This window comes from Plecotus auritus, assembly GCF_963455305.1.
Source record: "Plecotus auritus genome assembly, chromosome: 5".
NCBI classification, from domain to species: domain Eukaryota; kingdom Metazoa; phylum Chordata; class Mammalia; order Chiroptera; family Vespertilionidae; genus Plecotus; species Plecotus auritus.
Window position 1 is genome coordinate 38,415,293 of NC_137776.1, and position 20,041 is coordinate 38,435,333.

General features: G+C 58.0%; 1 protein-coding gene across 1 annotated transcript in view; it reads left to right on the forward strand.

Moving 5' to 3' along the window:
* The window catches only part of CROCC2 (ciliary rootlet coiled-coil, rootletin family member 2), a gene marked incomplete at its 5' end in the record, with an annotated part of 53,249 nt that extends 33,736 nt beyond the window's left edge, over positions 1-19,513 (forward strand). The window contains 9 exons of the mRNA XM_080671159.1: positions 1,817-2,034; positions 2,555-2,714; positions 3,417-3,584; positions 5,124-5,448; positions 5,659-5,840; positions 6,303-6,423; positions 7,006-7,139; positions 15,261-15,410; positions 19,365-19,513. Of these exons, the coding sequence (XP_080527285.1) occupies positions 1,817-2,034; positions 2,555-2,714; positions 3,417-3,584; positions 5,124-5,448; positions 5,659-5,840; positions 6,303-6,423; positions 7,006-7,139; positions 15,261-15,410; positions 19,365-19,391 (1,485 nt within the window). The 3' untranslated portion in view covers positions 19,392-19,513. The remainder of the gene's footprint in view (positions 1-1,816; positions 2,035-2,554; positions 2,715-3,416; positions 3,585-5,123; positions 5,449-5,658; positions 5,841-6,302; positions 6,424-7,005; positions 7,140-15,260; positions 15,411-19,364) is intronic.
* Between the last annotated feature and the right edge of the window lie 528 nt (positions 19,514-20,041).

The window sequence follows — 20,041 nt, forward strand, 5'->3', positions numbered from 1 at the left end:
TGCAGTTGCACAACCACACGGTCACCATGCTGCATGCACACACACATGTGCACACCAAGCACACATGTGTGTTGGCATGTGTGCACAAATGAACATGCCACGTGCAGGCCAGAGCCCTCAACACCCCTCCCTCTATGCAGAGCTCTCAACCACCTCCCTGCAGGAGATTTCAAAAGAGGCTGTTTATACAATTTTTAGTAAAGAAATAATTATTATAATCACGTTAAGCGATTTGGCTGTAAAATTCCTGTAAAAGGGATGGTTGTTCTCGGGAGGCAGAGGGAGGTGGGTGGAGGTGCGGGGGAGGGCCCTGCATTTGTTTTGCTTGTTTTCATCTCCTTGTCCTGGGAAATGAAAACAGCTTCTTTTGTGATGGATAGGCCCTTTTGCTGGTCCTTGACCTTCTGGGTGGATTTCTGCTGAGCTCAGCGGAAAATGCTCTACACAACTTGTGGCTCCCACATGTGGGGGGTGGGAGGGGAGCGAAGGGGGGGCTCAGGCCCTTCCCAAAAACAGAACAACAATAACAGCGGGCGGGTGCAGGAGCCAGGCCGGCCAGGGCCTGGACAGTGTCCCACAGAAGCAGCCAGCAAAGTGGAGTTTGCTCTTGGCAAACCGGCATCTTGACATGGCCCAGAGTTCCTGCGGCTTCCCCTCCCTGGCATATCCCCACTAGCTTCCTCTGTCTCCTCCTTGGGGACATGTGAATTGGAACAGGCTTTCTACAGAGTGTCCTGGTTAGGGCCACAGCCAGCAAAAGACCAGGCGCCCTGGCAGAGCCCCCACCCCACAGCCTGGGCACTGAGGGCTGGGCTGCCCTTCCCCAGGCCTACACTCTCCCCCAGACCCTCCTAGCAGGGCTGAGCCCAGGGCCTTTGTGCCCCAGGGTGAGTAGGGTCCCTGACCCCCACACACACTTTGGCGCCAGCAGGCTCTGCCTAGAAGCCCCGGTGTAGGGCCTGGTGCAGGAGAGAACACAGGTCCTGGTTCCAGGTGGTGGGTGTCCCACCTGCAGCCTCTGCCCCTCCCTGGGTCAGCTCTCTGAGGTGCGGACTGGGCGCGGGAGCCTCCTACCATGGGCCTCCACTGCCCACCTCGAGTTTAGGAGGCTCACACTGGGGCACTCCATGCAGAGCACAGCGAGAACTCCTTGCCTGAGCAGCTGGACAGCCTGGCCCAGTGGGCACTGGTGCCAACAGAGGATTCCCAGGACACGAGAGACTCGCCCTCCCCACTGCCTCCGGTTCCCACAGGACCGGTGCCGCAGGGGTCAGGAGCCTAGGCCACGGACACTGCTGCCCACACCAGGGCAGACAGTGACCCTGGGTGCCACGCCATTACTGAAGGAGAGGAGTGGACACCAGAGCCCAACAGGTGGCGAGGGCCATCAGGCAGTGGGTACTGGATCTGGGTGGGGGCCGTGCAGATGGGTGGGCAGAGCCATGTCCCATGCACGGAGTGTACATCAACCCTAGGGTCCAGGGAGGGAGCACAGGGCAGGACCAGAACTAGGAGAAGTCAGGGTGTCACCTGCCTGGTCTCTGGGACTGGCCCTGGGGAGTCACCCTGCAGCCACAGGTTGGCAGAACTAGGCTGTCTGCTTCTGCAAGCACTTGGGAGATGGGGCCAGCGGGACACTAGCACTGCAGACCAGAGTCCGAGGCTGTGTGCTGCCTGTGGCTGTCCCTAGAGCAGAAGCTCTGCCTGCTGGACCCATAGCTCCCGACACCCTCCCGCCCCCGCGCCCCCCCCCCCCCACCACCACCACCAACCCGGGCTGGCCCATGGTCCCTAGAGCTGCACGCTCCTCCTCCAGGCCGAGCAGCTGCGGGCACAACTAGGGGAGGCCCAGGAGGCGCTGGCTGTGCTTCGCAGGGAGCTGCAGGGCAGTGAGGACAGTCTCGAGGGGCTGCGCAGAGAGGTCGTGGATGCCCACCATGCACTGGGTGACGAGGCCCTCGAGAAGGATATGCTGCAACGTTCCAATGCCGAGCTGCGGGCCGCAGTGCTCAGGGCAGAGCAGGAGAAGGCCAGGTATGGCTCCACCATGGACTGGCTGCAGGGAGTCCACCTCGCCCCAAAGCTCCCTGCCCCCGCCCCCCGCCGTGGTAGGACAGGGGTTTCCTACTAAGCTGGGCCAGATGATGGTGGGGGATATACCCGGCAGATCCAGGGTGCCGACTGCCCATCCAGAGTGATGACTGTTGGCCATGAGGGGGAGACCTGGACACACAGACCTGTCCCTGCCCTCAGGGAGTTCCCCTCCAGCAGCAAAGATGGGCCCCAGTGGCCAGTGGGAAATGGCTGGGGCTGGAGGGAGGGGAGTAGTGGTTGAGAGGGGCTGGAGACATAGAGAGGGCCAGGACAGCTGGGCACTCAAACCCACTGTGCCCAAAGGTGACAGGCAGCCCCAAGGAGGCTGGGCTTTGGGACACCTTAGGCATGTCTCAATAGAGTGAGGTGAACAGCCTGCAGGGTAGCCTGAACGGTAACCATGGGAGACGGCAGAGCCCCAGGTGGCTCCCCCAGCCCCAGCCAATGACGCTCTGCTCAGTTTTCAGCGGTCCAAGGAAGAAAAGGAGCAAAAGGTGCTGGTCCTGGAGGAGGCCCGAGCTGCAGCCCAGAAGGAGGCTGGCAAGCTGAGGGCCAGCCTGCAGGAGGCAGAGCAGGCCCAGTTAGACATCTGCCGGGAGCTCCAGGAGCTCCGCAGACAGGTGACCAAGCTCTCTGGAGCCTCACACACGCCACCCTCCCTCTTCCCCTACTCTGGACCCTCCCCCGATACACACCAGAGCACCCAGGGCTGCAGGGCAGAGTTCACAGACTGGCCTGCTGTCTGTGCCTTTGGAGCCACCAGCAGAAGGGCCCTGCTCAGACTCACAGGGTTCCTGGGTGGGTCTGCCCTATGGGGCCCAGATGACAAGCCTCAAACCTAATGGCCTAAAACAACCTTCTGAGGCTCATGAACCCTGAAGGTCAGAAATCCAGCCTGAGGGCACAGACGGGAGCTTGGCTCTGCCCCTCAGCACAGGCACCTCGGGGAAGCCTCCACAGCCGGGGCTTGACAGCAGAGACAGGGTTTCCTGGAGGCACCTCCTCTCACATGTCAGTGGCTGATGCTGATGGTAGGCTGGGCCACCAGGGCTAATGTCGAGCTCTGAGCTCTGCGCTCCACAGGGTCCTGACCCCAGGGTGGAGGTGCCAGGTGTCTGTGGAGTGGCTGAGGGTGAAGGTCTGAGCGTACTGCACAGACCCCTGTCCAGAGCTGGACTTAGCCTGAGTGTCCTAGAGTGTGGGGAGCTGCCTGGGAGGGAGGCTTCTTCCCAGGACACGTGAGCACAGGCGGGGGTGCAGGAGGCTGCCTGGGCTCCTATGAGGGGATGTGGGCCCCCATCAGTTCCATCCCCACCCCCCAGGTGAAGACGCTGGAGACCGAGAACCAGAGGAAAACCCAAGAGGTGCGCCAGCTGCAGGCCCAGTGCACACAGGACTCGCAGCGGCAGCAGCAGAGCTGGCGAGAGGCCTTGGAGCTGCAGAGGCAGGCGGCTGAGGTGGACGCTGCCTGGGAAGATGCCCAGAAGGAGGTAGAGGGCTAAGGGGCCCCAGAAGGGGAGGCAGAGGTCCAGGGCCGCCCAGGCCTTGCTCTCACCCTCATTTCATCACATATTAGTCAAGGACAGAGTCTCACCTGGGCGAAGAGCGTTCTGAGCCTAGGGACAGACAGGGGGGCCCTGAAAAGACCAATTTTCCAAGAGCTTCAGGTCTCTGAGCTCACACTTACACCCAGGCTTGCACATGTGTCCCACGTCCCGACACCTGCACACACAGGCACACACTCTCCCATGAACTCTCCCCAAACGCCTGCACACATGTCCCCACACCCTACCACATGTACTCTGCTGTGAGCTCCCCCACCAGCACACACAGCCCCAAACCAGCTTGAAAGACCCTCTGTTCAGTCCCAGGCCCCGCCCCTCAGGTTCTGTTTGCTGCCGGGCTGTGCTGCCCACGGCCAGGTGGCCTTGGACCCCCCACACACAGCCTGAGGTCTCCCTGGGCCTCGGCCTGTGTGGGGCTCCCGGGTTCAGACCCAAAGTCTTGTGCAGAGTGGCTATTACCAAGCACCCACCATACCCAGAAACATGGTTTACTTCCCATGGCCCATGTGAACCCTGTGTGACCTCACAGCCCCTCACCTCCATCTGTGAATGGGGTCCTTATACTGTGGCCACCCAGGGAGGGAGATGAGATGAGGCCCACCTGCACTGGCGCCAGGCCTCCTACCCCGGGGGTTACAGTCTGGCAGGGGCTACATAGCCTGGAGCTGAGGCCTGGCTGCCTCCCCCCAAACCTGTGCACATTCCGAGGTGGGGGGGTGTCCCCGTTTATTGCCCTATTCACTCATCTTGTGTGAATGGAGGACTGGGGACACAGTCAGGCCATGACCAGGGTCTGCAGCAGCAAACAAGTGGCCTAATTGGGAGTGGGGAGATGGGTAGCAGCAGAGGGACAGCAGGGTCAGGGAGGGCCCCTCTCACCGGGGCTGGGCTGCCCAAAAAAGAGAGGGGAAGGTGGCCCAGCAAGGGTGGTGAGGAGAGGGGGCTGCAAGGAGCTGAAGTGAAGTGGAAGAGAGCAAGGGAGGCCCAGCCAGGGGAGTCGGGGGAAGCCACCCAGCGCCTCACTGCCGGCCTCAGCCTCCGTGCACTGTGTGGGGTGGACGACATTCTATTTTTCCGTGGTGTTATCCATTTGGAAGTCTGTGGTGGGGCATCTGGCACCCTGGTCTCAGGTGACACGGCCTTTGCTACCACAGGCCCTGAGCAGGCAGACAAGTAGGGGCTGGCCACAGGAGGTGCAGCCCAGGGCCACAGCCCTGTCTGGCCCAGGTTTTCATGAGGCTGCTGGGGGCTCTCTGCTGCCTGCCCGAATGTACTCCGTGGTCCTGGGGTGCCCTTCCCGACCGGGGCTCAGGTGTCTCCCCTGCCAAAATGGTCTGTGACGCAGGGCCTTGGTTCCTCCAGCTGTGATATGCCAAAGAGGGGCTGGGGTGAAAAGCCCAGGGCAAGTCTTCAGAGGCCCCTTAGTATCCAGCCTCCATCTGAGCCCCCACGGCCCTGCCACAGGTCCTGAGGCTGCAGCAGAAGCTGGCGGAGGTGAAGGAGCGCCTCTGTGAGAGCCACAGGGCTGAACAGAGCCTCCGGGCTGAGCTGCACGGCGCCACCATGAAGCTACAGCAGGCCAGCAGTGTGACTGACAGCCTCCAGGCTCGCCTGGACAGGGCCTGCCACCGCATCCATAGCCTGGAGCAGGAGCTGGCCCGGGCAGAGGGTGCCCGGCGGGATGCACAGGGCCAGCTGAGCCGGCTCTGGTCCACACTCTGCTGCGAGCTGGGGCTCCGAGCACAGAGCCCCTCTGCCTCCCCTAAACGGCCCGGCTCCCCCACCAAAGGTCAGTGACTTTGGTGGCTTCAGGTGGCTCCTCTCCCAGCTCCACCACCTACCTGGCCACCCCACCCCTCCCTGGACCTCACACTGCACCATAAGGGCCTAGACGCTGTGCTCCACCCCCAGCTCCATGTGGGTGGGGACAACAGAGAGAAAGGGAGACAGGGCGCCCATGTGTCACTGAGTCCCTTCCCTCAGCCTCACTGTCCTACAGGTGTGGACGGTTCCCAGCGTCGCTCTGGGCGGCACAGTGCCAGCCCTCCTGCCAGGTCCCGCTCACCACTTCGGTGGCCTTCACCTGCACCAGGACAGCACGGCCCAGACATGGACGTGGCCTCTGTTCAGGACGCCCTGAGGGACTTCATGCAGAAGCTGCGGGATGCCCAGCGGGAGCGGGTAAAAGGGGCAGAGAGGACCTGCCCTGAAGGCTCCGAGGGACAGGAGGGGCCACTCTCCGTGTGCTGTCCACCTGGGTCCAGGGCAGGGGTGTCACCATCCCCATGCCTGTCTCCTGAAGAACCATCCCAGGGGCTGGTCACGTCACCTGCCGTGTCCCCAATGACCTCTCACACGGGACCAAGCTCCCAGCAGCTACTCACATGGGCTCCCCATCTTGCCACCCCAGGGGTGCCCCTCCTGACTGGCCAGGTGGGAGGAGCTATGGGAAAGACTGATAGTCATGGCATGACCTATTCCCCCACTCTACGTGCATACCCCAAACCTAGACTTGCAGGCACAGCCCCTCCATGCCCTCCCCAGGGCCTGTCCTGAGTGCCTCTATAATGCCCAACAGACCCCCCAAACCTCTAGCTCCCCACTCACCCCAGCCCTGCCTGTTGACCCTTGACCTTCTCCCAGGACAACTGGCGCGCCCAGGTTCGCCACCTGAGCAGCTGGCTGAGAGAGGTGGAGAGGGAGCGTGCCCGAGCCCAAAGCCACGTGGGGCAGCTGAAGACAGCGCTGGCCCAGGCGGAGGAAGGTGACCTCCCTTCCCCACCTGCTCCTGGGGGTCCCCCAGAATACCCACTCCTGGCCTCCAGTGTGCAATCCTGGGAACAGCTCAGGCTTGGGCCATGGGGTAACACCAAACCAGCACCCCCCTGAGCTGGGGGACAGCACTTCCCAAGGCTGTGAGAGGCCTCCCTCCATGCCATTCCCTTCCTACCTGGGCTTCTGCACTGGCTGTGCCCAAAGTTGGAGCCTTCCTCCCAGTCACAAGGCCCATCCCCCCTTGGGTCTCTGCCCTCAGAGAGGTCACCCCACTGCATTTCTATCCCTCACCCCATTAGTGGGTCACCCAGGGAGCCAGGCCCAGGGCCTGAATGTCTGGAAGGAAAGGCCTGAGAGAAGGGTGGGCTGGGGAGGGGCCTGGGGTCCAGGCCTTGAGCTCTGAGGGAGGAGCAAGATTGTCAGAGAGGAGCCTCTCAGCCCCCACCATTTAGATGCCAGTCACTAAAACTCCCCGGGCCTCAGTTTCCCAGCCTATGAGATGGGAGGGGCGATCCCCGTATGGGAGTCCCTAGACCTTGGGAACCAGGCAAGCCACCCTGCTTGCCCACAGGCTGGCGCCAGGCGGAGAGGGATGCGGGCAGTGCCCAGGCCACGAGGGCCCTGCAGAAGGAGGTGCTTCAGAGGCTGGAGAGGAAGTACCTGGCGAGTGTGCAGGCAGCAGGCCAGGAGAAGAGGCGGCTCCAGGTGGGGACCCAGGGCCGGGAGAAGAAGGGGGAGGCTGAGAAGGTTGCTGGGGAGGGGAGGTTTCAGGTCCCTGTGGGCAGATGGCCTCAAGGGGCACTGGGTTCCCACAGAGCTTATCAGGGCTGTCCCTGCAGAGCTGTATTTGAGGTGGTCCTAGCCCTTATTTTACAGATTGGGGAAACTGAGTCCTGGGCAGAGAGTGAGTTGACCTAGATGGCAGAGCCAGCCAGAGGCAGACCAGGGGCAGACCCCAGCCTCTTTCTGTGACCACACCAGCAGGCATAGGATGGCCCAGCCTCGGTGCTCTCTCTCTATGGGGTCAGGTCTATGCTGCTGTGGGACTTTTTTTTTAATCTTCATCCAAGGATATTTTATTGATTTTGAAAGAAAGAGAGAGACATGGATGTGAGAGAGAAACATCAATCTATTGCCTCCTGTGCGCACCCCGGCCATGGATTGAACCCACAACCTAGGTATGTGCCCTGACCAGAATCAAACCCAAAACCTTTTGGTATACGGGTTGACCCTCCGACCAACCAAGCAGCTCATCCAGGCCTGTGGGGCGGTTTTTTACCCCCGTCACTCACACACAAAGCAGGCTGCACAGGATGGACTCAGTAAATGACCCCAAGTGGGCTCTGTGCTGTGAAGGTGGCTGGAGGTCTGCAGTTTCCAGGTGAGGAATCTGGGCGCAGAGAGGAGCCGGCCTGGGTGATGGCCTGGGTGAAGGGCCTCCCCCTCACTACCCAGCCCCAGCCCCGGAAAGCTGAGGCTCCTTGAGGACCTCGGGGGCGTGGGCAACAGTGTGCTTGGAGCGGAGCACTGGCCCTTGGGAGGCCCTTGGGGACCAGGGTCCCGGGCCTCACCCTGGGAAGTTGAGGTGGATGTGGGCAGCAGAGCAGAAGGGACTCGTGGGGCAGGACACAGGCTCTCGGCCCCATGAGTGCCACTAGCTGCATGTCACCCCTCTCCAAGTGCCCTGGATGGATGGTGAGGGAGGAGAGGGATGGCCCTACAGGGGAGGAGCCAGAGAAAGCACGGAGGAGCTCAGCCCAGAAAAGATTTGTAAGACAAAATGTAATTTCTGTTTCAAGACCCCTCCAGCCGAAGCTGCTGTGGTGATTGGGGCGGGGGGGGGGGGGGGGGATGTCATCCCAGGGCCCAGGTGCCGGCTGAGTGGTGGCAGGACTCGTGAGGTGTGGGGTCCAAGAAACTGGGAAAGGTGGGGTGGGACTGTGTTCCATTTTACACATATGTTCACATGTATGCATCCCGTGCACATTTGAAAGTAAGTTGAACTATACCTGTTAAATCAACCGTTACCAACACAACACTCCTCGCTGGATCTGTCTCCTGAATTTATCCAGGCTGAGAGTGATGTGTTGAATTTTCCCACTGTGATTTTTCTTTTGGCAACGTCTCCTTTATTCCAAGGGTCTTTGATTTGTGGATTTTTACGGCATGCTCTTCAGAATTCCACGTCTCTCGCTGCTCCAGCTTTTCCAGATCTGGAGGCCTCTGTGCCCGTAACCGCTCTGTCCTGAATTCCACTCCACCTGATGCGGCACAGCCCACCCGTCCCAGAGGCATTCCTGCCCTTCCCGCCCCACCGTCCCTCAGCCAGGTGTCTGTTTCAACTCCACCTCTGAGTCTTTGCCCTTTTGCCATTTCCAGGAGACTTTATCCACTTACAGGCCTCACAGGGGGGTGTTTACTCTGCTTTTCTCTGCTGACAGGATGCTTTCTGCTTTTAGTGTTTCCTCACAACCTCCGCTTTGCCCTTGACTGTAGGTTGTTTGCTCTCCCCTTCCCTCCAGTGCCCATATCCTGGCCTTGTCCCTTTCCCTGGTCTTGGGGGGTACGGGAGTGTTACAGAGATCAGCATGGCAGCGATGTCGCACTGTGCTCAGGGAATGCTGATGGCAGCTGGGACCCCTCCTGTGCCCCGGCCTCCCCCAGCTGCAGGAGGTTCTGTCCTGGGACCTGCCCTTATCTTTCTGCTAAGTGCCGTCTGGGTTCGTGCAGAGCCTGCCCCTGAGTTTGAAGCCCCCAGTGTCTGCAGACCCAGGGGATTATCCCACAGCATCCACACCTGGTGCATTCCTTCTCAATCGCAGAGGCCGATGGAACCCCATTTGTGGGCTCCCAGTCCTACAGGCCAAAAATCCCTCGTGGGTGACTTGTTCTCTCCCAGGTCTCAGCTTCTGGGTTGGGCTGGGCCCCATCCTCACCCAGAGCTGGAAGAGTGCCCTGGCAGCTCATTCAGGGTGTGGCAGGGTCCAGTTCCCTGTGGCTCTGGGACCAAGTCCCGTATCCCAGCCCTCGGCTGAGGATGGAGCAACTTCTAGAGGCTTTTCCCAGTCCCTGGCATGGGCCTTCTCATGGGCCCTCACTCAGAGTCCCAAAGATCAGACCTCCTGTGATACGAGACCCACCTGCGTGGTCTCCCATTGGTTAATTACTAGCCTTCATTACCTCTGCAAATCCCTCTGCTACGTAATCATTACAGGATGACATCAGGGCCAAAGGTCACAGGCCATCTGTAACTGCCAGCCCCCGGGTTTCAGTAATTTGTTGAACGTGTCGGCTGAACTCGTGCACACAGCTGTCTCAGGTGAGCCAGCCCTCTTCCCATCTCTCCAAGAGAGGCCTGTTTTCCCTTAGATCTCAGGCTGGTTGCTTGCCCTCTGTCCTCCGTCTCGGTTGGATTCCAGAAATGAGAGGATGTTGTAGGTTATTTGAAGTGTTATTTCCAGAGTGGGAAGCCAGAATGCCCATTTAGCTTTGAAATTCAAAAACATTGTTTGCACCTGTGCTTGGTGAGCCCGACAAGGCATAATCCAATCGACCAGTTTATACAAGTTCTTTCTGCTTGAACAGCATCTCTCCTCCCGATGCTTCCCTGTTTGTTTGTCCCAAAATTCACAGCAGCCCAACACTGCTCTCTAGGCCTATCTTCCTTGCTGACCTTAAACTTCACCTTTCTAGGTCCCAGCAGTTTAGGGTCTTCTCCCTCTTTAGCTGACCTGTCCTGTGTTGGCCTTTGTGTGTGTGTTTTGTTGTTGTTGTTGTTTGTTAATCCTCACCCGAGGATATTTTCCCATTGATTTTTAGGGAGAATGGAAGAGAGAGGGAGAGACAAAGAGAAACATCGATGTGAGAGAAACACATCGATTGGTTGCCTCCTGCATGAGCCCCGACCAGGGCCGGGCCGAGAAAGAGCCTGCAACCGAGGTACATGCCCTTGACCGGAATCAAACCCGGGACTCTTCGGGCTGCAGGCCAACCTCTATACCCTGAGCCAAAGTGGCTAGGGCGGCCTTTATGTTTTTATCTCAACTGTTCCCTCTCCGGCTCCCCCATGGCCTCACCTTGAGAATATCAATGAACCTTTTCTAACATGGATTCCCCTTTCTTGCAATCACTCTCTTCTCTTTAATTGGAGACCCTCAGATCTGATTCCTCAGATTGGCTTTGTCTCTTGAACCACAGTTGATTGCTACTAGTATGTAGGTCATCATTTTTTTCCTCTGCACGTCTTTAAAGAAGGGGGTCTGGTCTTGCTCAAAGTTGGAAGTGGAGAGGAACCTCCTGGGGACTTCGTGTGACCCTGTCCAGATACTTCAGGCCCAAAGGAAAGGCAGAGAGAAAGGTCTCAAGGGAAACCATGGAGGCCTTGTGGCATGGGGAGCCAATGGCAAAAGCAGTCCTGAGCCCTCACTAGAGCTTTTCTGTTCCAGGAATGGGGTGGGCGAGGGCCCTGCTCTGGGGACACAGCTACAGTGACTGGAGGCCTCTTGTTCCTCACCCACCATGACCCTCATCCCCAGAGGCCTCCCCTCCATGCCAGACGCCCCACCAGTCCTGGCTCTGAGCTGGGGTTTCCAGGGACTGCGGGGTCTTCTGAGGTTCTTCATATATTCTGTATCCATGTTAATTTTTCTGCTTGATCAATAATTTCCTCAATTTTTTAGTGAAGTGTGTGTCCTAAAATCTATCAGGATTATGGGAAATTTTTCTAGGATTCTGGCAATTACCATCTCTATTTTCAGGCTGGTTGGTTCTGTCTATCTTCCATCTTGCAGGAGCCCTCAAAGTTCTGGTCTCCAGCTCTGAGGAAAGTTTTCCCAAATTTTGTGACCTCTTGGCCATTGTAGTGGGGATGAGGATTGAGGCTCGCCTAAATCACCGGCAGCCCCAGGCCCTTTTGACAAACAGCCAACCCAGGCAGAAGTGTTTGCCACTGAGGGTGTGAGTCAGAGCAAGGTCTGCAAGCTACACAACAGCTTTCACGTTCTCGGGCTGGGTTTTTCTCTGTTTCACATAAGCCAATGTGTTTGTCAAGAGAAAGTTAATTAAAAACATATTTTTCTAATTAAATGGTAGGCTGTGCTGTGCAAACAGTAAGATTCTTGTTTGAGAGCAAACCCCTCCCGTTTCCAGGGATACCCTGGGGATTCACTAGATCCACGATGCACAGCCCGCATCACCCACCCCGCGTGACCCTGCATCAGAGCCAGGTTCCAGCCTCCCAGCTCCAAGGCTCACAGTGTCCTCCTGGCACCCGGACTTGTCACGTCCGACCCCACTGGCTCTCACACGCCCCAGTGTCAGCCCTGCTGCACACCCCACCTCTCCAGAGAATGCTCCCCAGGCCCAACCTGAGCTCAGTCCAGGTTCTAGAAGCAAAGTTGGGGCGCCCTTGGCACCCCTGGGCACACGTTTTCAGCTGGGGCTGCAGCTGGTTCCTAACTTTTGTCAAGAATGTCTGTGTTTATGTCTCCTTAGGGTATTGTCTTTATCAGATTTTTTTGTGTTAAGATTATTTTATCTTGATTTGGTGAATTGGTATGCTTTCCATCTTTTTCTTTCACCTGGAATAATCCAAATAGCCTAAGAGGTAAGGTTTTTTAAAGATTAGTTTGAATTTGCCTGCAAACCCTGACTTCTGTCATCTTAAATAGGCTTTAACTCCTCTCCATCTCTGTCTGTCTTGTCTTGTTCAGTTCTCCACCTCTTCTTGTCACGTGGCAGTCACCCACCTTATATTTTTGAGTGCACGTGTATTTACCGTCGTCATAGTGACGTGTGTGGTTATACCTGCAGTTAGATCTGTGCCTGTCGTGGGTGTCGGAGATTCTATTTATTTCCCCTCTTCCAACTTGCCAACAGCTCATCTCTTTTATTGGTCTTTTCAAAGAATCAACTTTTATCTCTTCTCTTATTTCTGTTCAGTTTACTCATTTCAGCTTTCATCTCTGTTAACATCCTCTTTTGGTTGTCATTTTTCTGATTTCTGATATTGAATAAGTGTGTGTTTATGTTTGGACTTTCTCTCTCTCTAGTAAAAGAATTCAGTGTTAATGGTATTTTCCCTAATTGAGGTTTGCTGGGTGACCCGTGGCTTTTTCATATGAATTCTTTTCCTTTTACCCATTTTCTAGGAGTTACAGCTTTTATTTCTTCTTTAATTCAAAAGACTAATTCCATGTTTGTGCCTCTTTTTGTCGCCACATCTGGTCTCACTGGCGAGAGGGCATGGCTTGGGCAGTGTGGGCCTTTGGTCAGCTTCTGGGGGGATCTGGGTTTATGCTCCTGGTTGTCGGCTGTTTGCTGGTTGCTCTTTGATTTCTTGGTTTGGTTTTGTCTATTTGTTTGTGGTATGTTTGGAGGAAACTGGACAAGCTGATTGCAAAGTTTACAGGGAAGAAAAGATGATTATAACTGATTTAAGGCAGCAGGAGGGGTAGCACAGGCTGGACAAAGAGGCCAGAAGGGTGGCAGAGTCAGAGGTGTTCAGTTGTCACTACTTGGCGCCAACCCCTTATATCTGAGCAATTCAGGGGCTCATTGTGTCCTGGGACTGGCCAGAGGACAGAACCAGCCAACCAATGAATGGGTCCGTTGTCACCCAGGGGCTGGAAAGGTGTCAGGCTGAGGACCTGAACTCCAAGGCCCAAAGCACGGACTTGGGGAGTCGTGGCATGCTCTGCTGTTCACTGTGCATAAGTAGGCTGTGTAATGAGACCCCCACCCGCTGTACGTGCACAAGACATTTTCCACCCTTCCTTCTACAAGACCCTCATTTCACAACAGCCCTCAGAGGGTGTGGCACCTTACAGCCCCCTCCCTTCCTTCTCCTGGTCCCAACAAGAACCCAGTGAGGTTGCATCACCCCATGCCACAGGGGGGAAACTGAGGCTGGGGCCTGGTCCAAGGGCACGAGGGGAGCCCCGTGTCCCTGCCCCAAGCCCGGCTCTTCTCTGCCTGGCTCCCAGGTCGGAGCCACAGGCTGGGCTCCATTTGCTATTACAATAAATTTAATTCCATGGGTATTGAATCCTTACAAGAGGAGCTCAATGTTTCACATAAGTGGTCTGGGCCTCTTTAAATACCATGAAATATTTAAGCCATGTTTGAAGGAAACCTCTGCTTTTCTACTGGAAAATGTGTACAAACAGAAAATTATAATTTTCAAAATTGCAAGGGAGGATGAAACGTCACAATTTTAGGGACAAGCATTGCCCTCCTCCCTTTCCTTTTTCAAAGTACTAGTGTCAGCCCCCAAAAATGTGTGTACAGGGTCACCCTGCTGTCTCCAGCACTTCCCGGCTCCTCTGAGCAGCCCTCCTGTGTGAGCGGCCAGAGTCTGCTCCAGCATTTAGTGAGAATAAAGTGAGAGGATGGACAAACGGCCCCTCTGGCAGCACCCGGGACCTGACTGCTGTGATCACTGTGGAGGATGGGTGTTTGCTGAGACTGGGACCCTGTGACCTGAGAACTAGAGCTTGCCTGGGTCATTGGGGTCCCTGCACCTTCAGGCTCCTCTCCCTGGCTCTGTGCTCAGTCTTCCTCTTGCCCTCACACTTCACCCCCTCTCAGTTGGCCCTTTCTCCCCTTCCCCAGCCAGGCTTCCAGAAGGCCTGGCCCTCTCTCTCCCACACCCTCAGCCTGTCACCACACACACACACACACACACACACACACACAGGAAAAGGTCACTAGCAACATTTGGTCCCAAAGGGTCCTTTTTGGGTGTCCCCCATTAAGGGACTGGCCCCTCCCTCCCAATTTCTGCTGACTCTCTGGGCTTCCCTGCTCGACCATTTCTTTTTCTCTCTGTTCGGACATCTACTTGGCAGGACCCCTTCACTCCCCTTCTCGCCTCTTACCAGGGCACCCTCCCCTCCTCTGGCCTCCACCTGGTTCTGAAACACTGCCCCTGAGTTTAGTGACTCCTGGGCACCCCTCAAGACTGAACTCTGGACCTTCACCCCAGACATGTTCCCCCGCCTGCCTTCCGTCTGGGTGAGTGGGTCCTGGAGCACCCAGCAGCCCATGCCTGGGAGTCCTCATTCCCCCACACGGCCCCATCCAGGCTCAAAGTCCCTTGTCATGTCCTTTCACTCCCCCACTCACGTCCAAGCCACCTCCTGTCTGCCACTGGAGTCACAGGACCAGAGACACTGGCACTTCTCGCACAGAACACAGGGGAAGATTCAAAAACTAGAGACTGGCCCAACATCATAAAGCCATGCTGGTCACAAGCCAACCTCAAGTTTCCAACAATGGAGTCTGCATAGAACTCACCAGAGATCTCCAGGCCCCACTGCAGGCCGGCTCGGGGCCCAGGGGACATGTTCTCTTTGTGAGGGCTCAGAGCAGAGGGGTGATGGGTGCAAGGTTGCAGAGCAGAGGGGTGATGAGGGCAGTCACAGGAGAGAGACCTGGTGTGGGTGGTGTCGGTGGGGGGCTCAGTGAGGCTGGTTGGGCTCCAGGGCTGAGCAGGACTCTGGGCAGTGAGGGCAGGGCCCTGGGGCAGGGGAGCAGATGGTAGATGGGGTGGGCTGAGTCCAACAGGCTCTGTGACTTGGGGTGACTCTGGTCTTCATTCCAAGTGTGGAAGCAGGTGAGGGACATTGGTTGTGTCTTGAGGCCACTCCGGCCACAGCACAGAACCTGCCAGCGGAGCCTCTGCCCACGCTGGGCCAACAAGGCCTCCTTTCTAGTTCCCACAGCCACATCACAGACAGCCCAGTTGTGCACAATGTACTTGGCCTTGTCTTGCCTCCTCACATCCTGCAGCAGGTCTGGGCAGACACCCTGTGCCTCCCTCCCCAGGAGCAACTGGACACGCTGCACCAGGCCCTGAACGAAAGCAGGAGGCACAGCCAGGGCCTGGCCCAGAGGAGTCGGCGGCTGGAGGAGCAGGTTGCCAACCTGGAGCACAGGTGCCAGGAGGCTGAGAGTGCACAGGGGCCCCTGCGGCAGGTGAGGCCCCCAGAAGGCAGGGCTCTGCATCCCTTCACAGAATCAGCCCTTGGGTGTGAACAGAGGTCCAGGTGTTCAGACACCATTCAGTGCCCCACTGACAGAGCAGAAATTGGAGGAGGGAGAGCACAGAGAGCCTGGTCCATGTAGCCTCTGTCTACCCAGGTACTTCGGAGGCAGCAGTTCAGAAAGCAGGGATTGGGGGCACAGTGCATGAAGAGGCACATCCTGCAGGGTCACAAGGCCTCCCAGCACCACAAGGGCTCCCACCTGCAAGGGGAGCTCATGGTGCTGCATGCACGCCAGCTGCTGGGATGGGCTCTGACAGTAGTCCCTAGGAGAGGGTCAGGGGGTCCCTCACCACGGTCCCTCGCTGGGGTGAGGTGAGGCACTGCAGGTCATGACTGAGAGTCTGTGAGCACTCCTGGGCCATGTCTAGGCAGAGGGTCTTGCTTGTCCCCCAGCACAGGGATCTAGAGTGGTGTGCAGGCACAGACAGAGGAGGGGCTCAGGAACACACAGCTGCCACGTGGGCACAGATATCCACACAGCTGCCGTCCTTCCCCTTGCAGCACTGGCCCCAGGCAGGGCTCCGGGAAGGGCATTCAAACAGGGCTTACCTATGCAAAGAGAACCAGGTGCCTGTCACTCATGGCTGTCCCAGGCAAGGCTGCTCAGAAGGGCTGGTGGAGGCCGTTTTAAGTGGTACCCCTCAGACTTTGCAAGGGCCACCTCAGGTCCAGTGAATTCCTGGGCTTGTCACTGTGTCACCTGCTCACCAAGGCCTATAAAGACTGGCTTCCTGCTGGGGCGGGCTTGTCTGGTCTGGGCAGTGTGGCCCAAGGACAAAAGGACCAGGGGGACCACAGAGGCCAGGCTTAGCATCACTGGCTGGTGGAAGGAGTAGCAAGGAGACAGGTGCCCAGGACTCTCAGACTCTGAAGGAGAAAGATGCCAGGGGGGCATGTGGACACCAGAGAGGAGAGAAAAGGAAAGGTCGGGGCCAGAGACAAGGTGAAGGCTGCCACCACCTCAGGCAGGAGGGAACGTGTTTAGTTGTGTCAGGAGCAGAGGCAGAACCAGGAACAGCCATGGTCCCCACAGGTTGGAGGGTGTATGTGACAGCTATGTGGACACACTGACCACATGCCCCCTGAGGGAGCAGTGGGGCCCTGGGGGGAAGGAACTGCTGGGCCTGGAGCCCCCGCCTCTGGCGGGGGGGGGGGGGGGCGGGGCGCGGGGAGGTGTCTGTCCCATGTCCTAGGCAGGTCCTGTTCAGCTGAAGTGGATTAAGGGACAGGAGGGTTTTCCAGAGGGGAGTGGCCAAGTCAGTGGGGGGAAGGGACCCTGGGGATAGGATTGGGGTCTGGATGGGGGCACAGAGACCAGCAGGCCAGGACAGGCACTGGCCAGCTCATCCACACCAGGCCACCTGACCTCCCAGGAAGGAGGGTCAGCCAGCTGGGTACAGTCACCAGGATCCTGTCACTTCTCCTGAAGGGTGGGCCAGCGCTGAGCTGCTGAGCTGGGGAAGCGGAGGACTCATGGCCACTCCAGGGGCTCCTGGGGGGCTGAGCATTAGCCCGCCTATGGCACCGCCCCGTGGGGGAGGGGAGGAACAGCTAATGAGTTCCAGGAGGTCAGCTACAAACCCATAAACCCTTTATTGGTGTCTCAGGAGGGGAAGCCCGGCTGTGGCCGTTTGTTTATTTTGGACCTCATGTTTCTCTGTTTCACATGCACTGCCAGGACTGTCACTGGGATTTTAAAGAAACAGGACTTCCTTTTTCAGTGGAGGGGGCTCTGTTTTTCTCAGTCCTGAAGAAGAAAGGAATCCTTGCTTTTGAACACTGACCCCATAGTCTCACCCTGAGACTGCTCCTCTGTAGCAGGGCCCCTGAGAGCCCAGACCCTGAAGGGAGGACCAACTGGGGCTGCAGCAGGACCCACAGGGCTGGGCACAGTGGGCAGTGGGCAGGTCTGGTTTGGAGAGAGGGCCTGGGCTCTGATGCTGCCCAGCTGCTGCTAGGACTGCAAGGCCAGAGACCTTCCCCAGCAGCACCCAGGAGGCATGTCTGGGGTCAGTTCCTTCCTCCAAAGGGATCATCCACAGGGGCAAATGGAGCCCCACCAACACTGTTTCACCCTGGTTCAAATGCCAATGGCCCTGAGTGGGGCTCGGGGTCCTGGCCCAGGGCAGCACCCTGCCCCACCAAGCCAGTGCTCAGGGGACTCAGAGCTCTTCCCAGAGGTACCCACATGCTCCCCAAAGAGCAGGCCACACTCTCCCAGCAGCCACTACAGGCTCTGCTCTTGCAGAGAGAGTGGGACACGCTGAGCAGGGAAGGGGACAAGGCGGGGGCCGAGGAGCCACTGGACCAGCCCCTGAGAAGCCTGCACTCCAAGTGGACAGGGCCGTGAGGCAGGACCAGCACCTACAGGTCAGCAGGGCCGGCGCAACTCTGCGTACCCCAGCCTTGGGAGTGGCCCCGGGACAGGTGGTATCCAGATGGTGTGGGTCCCGGAAGGGTGAGCCACCCTGCCTGACTCAGGACACACATACAGGTGTGCACACACAGGGGTGTCTGCTGGGTCACACCTGGGAGTGGTGCGACGGTTGGGGGCCTCGTGAGCCAGCACCTAAACAAAAAAGGGAGGTGTGGGGGAAGCATAGCTCCCCTGCATGTGTTGGGGGGATCTCCCTTTCCACCACTGGGCAGACTCTCCACCCCAGACAAGGAATTTACAAGCAGGTGGGAGGCAGCAAGATTCAGCCTATGATGCCTGCAGGACCCCCAGTCCGGCCAAGCAGAAACCAGGATGCCATTAAAGCAGATGTAAGGTCCACCCTGCCGGCCTGTGGGCCAGACTCTAGCTCAGATGAGGCCCAAATCTGCTTGCCGATCCTGAACTGGGGCCCACCCCCCAGCAGAGGGCAGTGGGTAACAGAGGATTGGACAAAGGAATAGTGGCCCCAAGGGCAAGCAGGCAGCAGTGAGGTGCCTAAGTTCTCACCCAGGTCCAGACAGCGGAGCTGGAGCAGGCCCACGCCCAGCAGCCCCAGGAGCTGGCTGCCCAGCACCAGCAAGACCTGGCTGTGGAGGCCAAGCAGGCCCTGAAGTCCCAAGTGCTGGAGGAGCAGGTGGGGCCGGGTGGAGGGCAGAGGAGGGGAGGGTTGGGGTGGGGAAAGCCCAGTGTCCTGCAACACACCCCTCCAGCAGGGGTTCTCCAAACTGACACCTCACTAAGAGGCTGAGCAGGTTTCTGGGGCAGGTTGCCACCTGCTCTGCCTCTATTGCCTGCCCACAAGGAGGGGTGGTGAGGGCAGTCCCTCAGTCAGAGGTCGAGGCCCGTGAAGTGTCCAGACCATGCCTGGCAGGTGGCAGTTGTAGCAGAGGTGGCCCCTGCACCTGTCCTTCAGGCAGGAGGGGAGAGAGTGTCATATGTGGGGACAAGGTGGTGACAGTGTGACAGAGCCTTGGAAATGTAGCTGTGTTTGCCCCCCACACACACACACACGTACACACACATGTATACACACAGGCAAAGACATGCCTGCCAGGGCTGGCCCACAGGCTCTAAGCTGTCAGAGACAGCTACATTCTACAGATAAGGAAACTGAGACCCAGGAAGGTAAAGTGACTGCCCAGTGTAACCCCCAAGTTAGTGTCCCTGACCCACCAAGCCATGTCTGCTAAATTTATGAGCTCAGGAGAACTTATTTCCTTATCACTCTGAGTACATTCATGGCCTGAATGGAAGGGGGTCTGTCCACCGAGGGTCCCTAGGAGAGGTGGATGTACCTGATGAGGTGAGCCTACGTGTCCCTGTGTGTCTGCCGATGTTTCAGTCCCATACACGTCACCTCTTGGGGGAACCATGGACTGTGGCCTCCCAGTGCTTCCTGTTACAGAGCTCTGGGGAGGCCTAAGACCATTCCTGCCCTGTTCCCAGGTGGCCAGGAAGGAGCAGCTGGACTAGGAAGTACAACGGCAGCAACATGCCCACCTCGGCCAGGCCTTCCCTGCCAAGAAGTGAGCCCTGCCGCCACCGCTGCCACAGCCCTGACTGGCCAGAAGCAGAACCATGAATTGGAAAACCAATGCTCATGTGGCTCAGTGTGGGCCTGGTGCCTGCAGAGGGGCTCAGGGAGCAGGCAGCCGGAGCCCACACTCACCCCCAGGAGTCCCATGTCAGCAGGCACCCTCTGACTCCCCCGACCACTGAGCTCCCCCACCCTGTGATGTGGGCTTCTGCTGGCACAGACCCCTCCCCGCTGCACACTTCCTCCTCCAGCCACTGTCTCCGCCTGGACATGCCATCGGGACAGACCCCGCCAGGCCAGTTTCCTCAGCCACAGGCTGCATTCCCTGCCCTCAGCTCTGTAAACATGGGGAAACACGTGGAAAACATTTCCACCAAATGGAGCCAAAAACAGTGTCCTTCAAGGCCCAGTGCCCGCCTCCCACGCCCAGAGGCTGTGGAACCTTCTGTATCCAGGAACTGCAGGTCTCTCACGGTGGCAGGTGGCTGGAAATGACTCAGTCGGTCCCTGTGACTCACTGGCCTGAGAGGCACGGGAGTAGGAACTTAAAAGTCAGACTTGCAGAACCTCTCACTTTCCCAGTCTG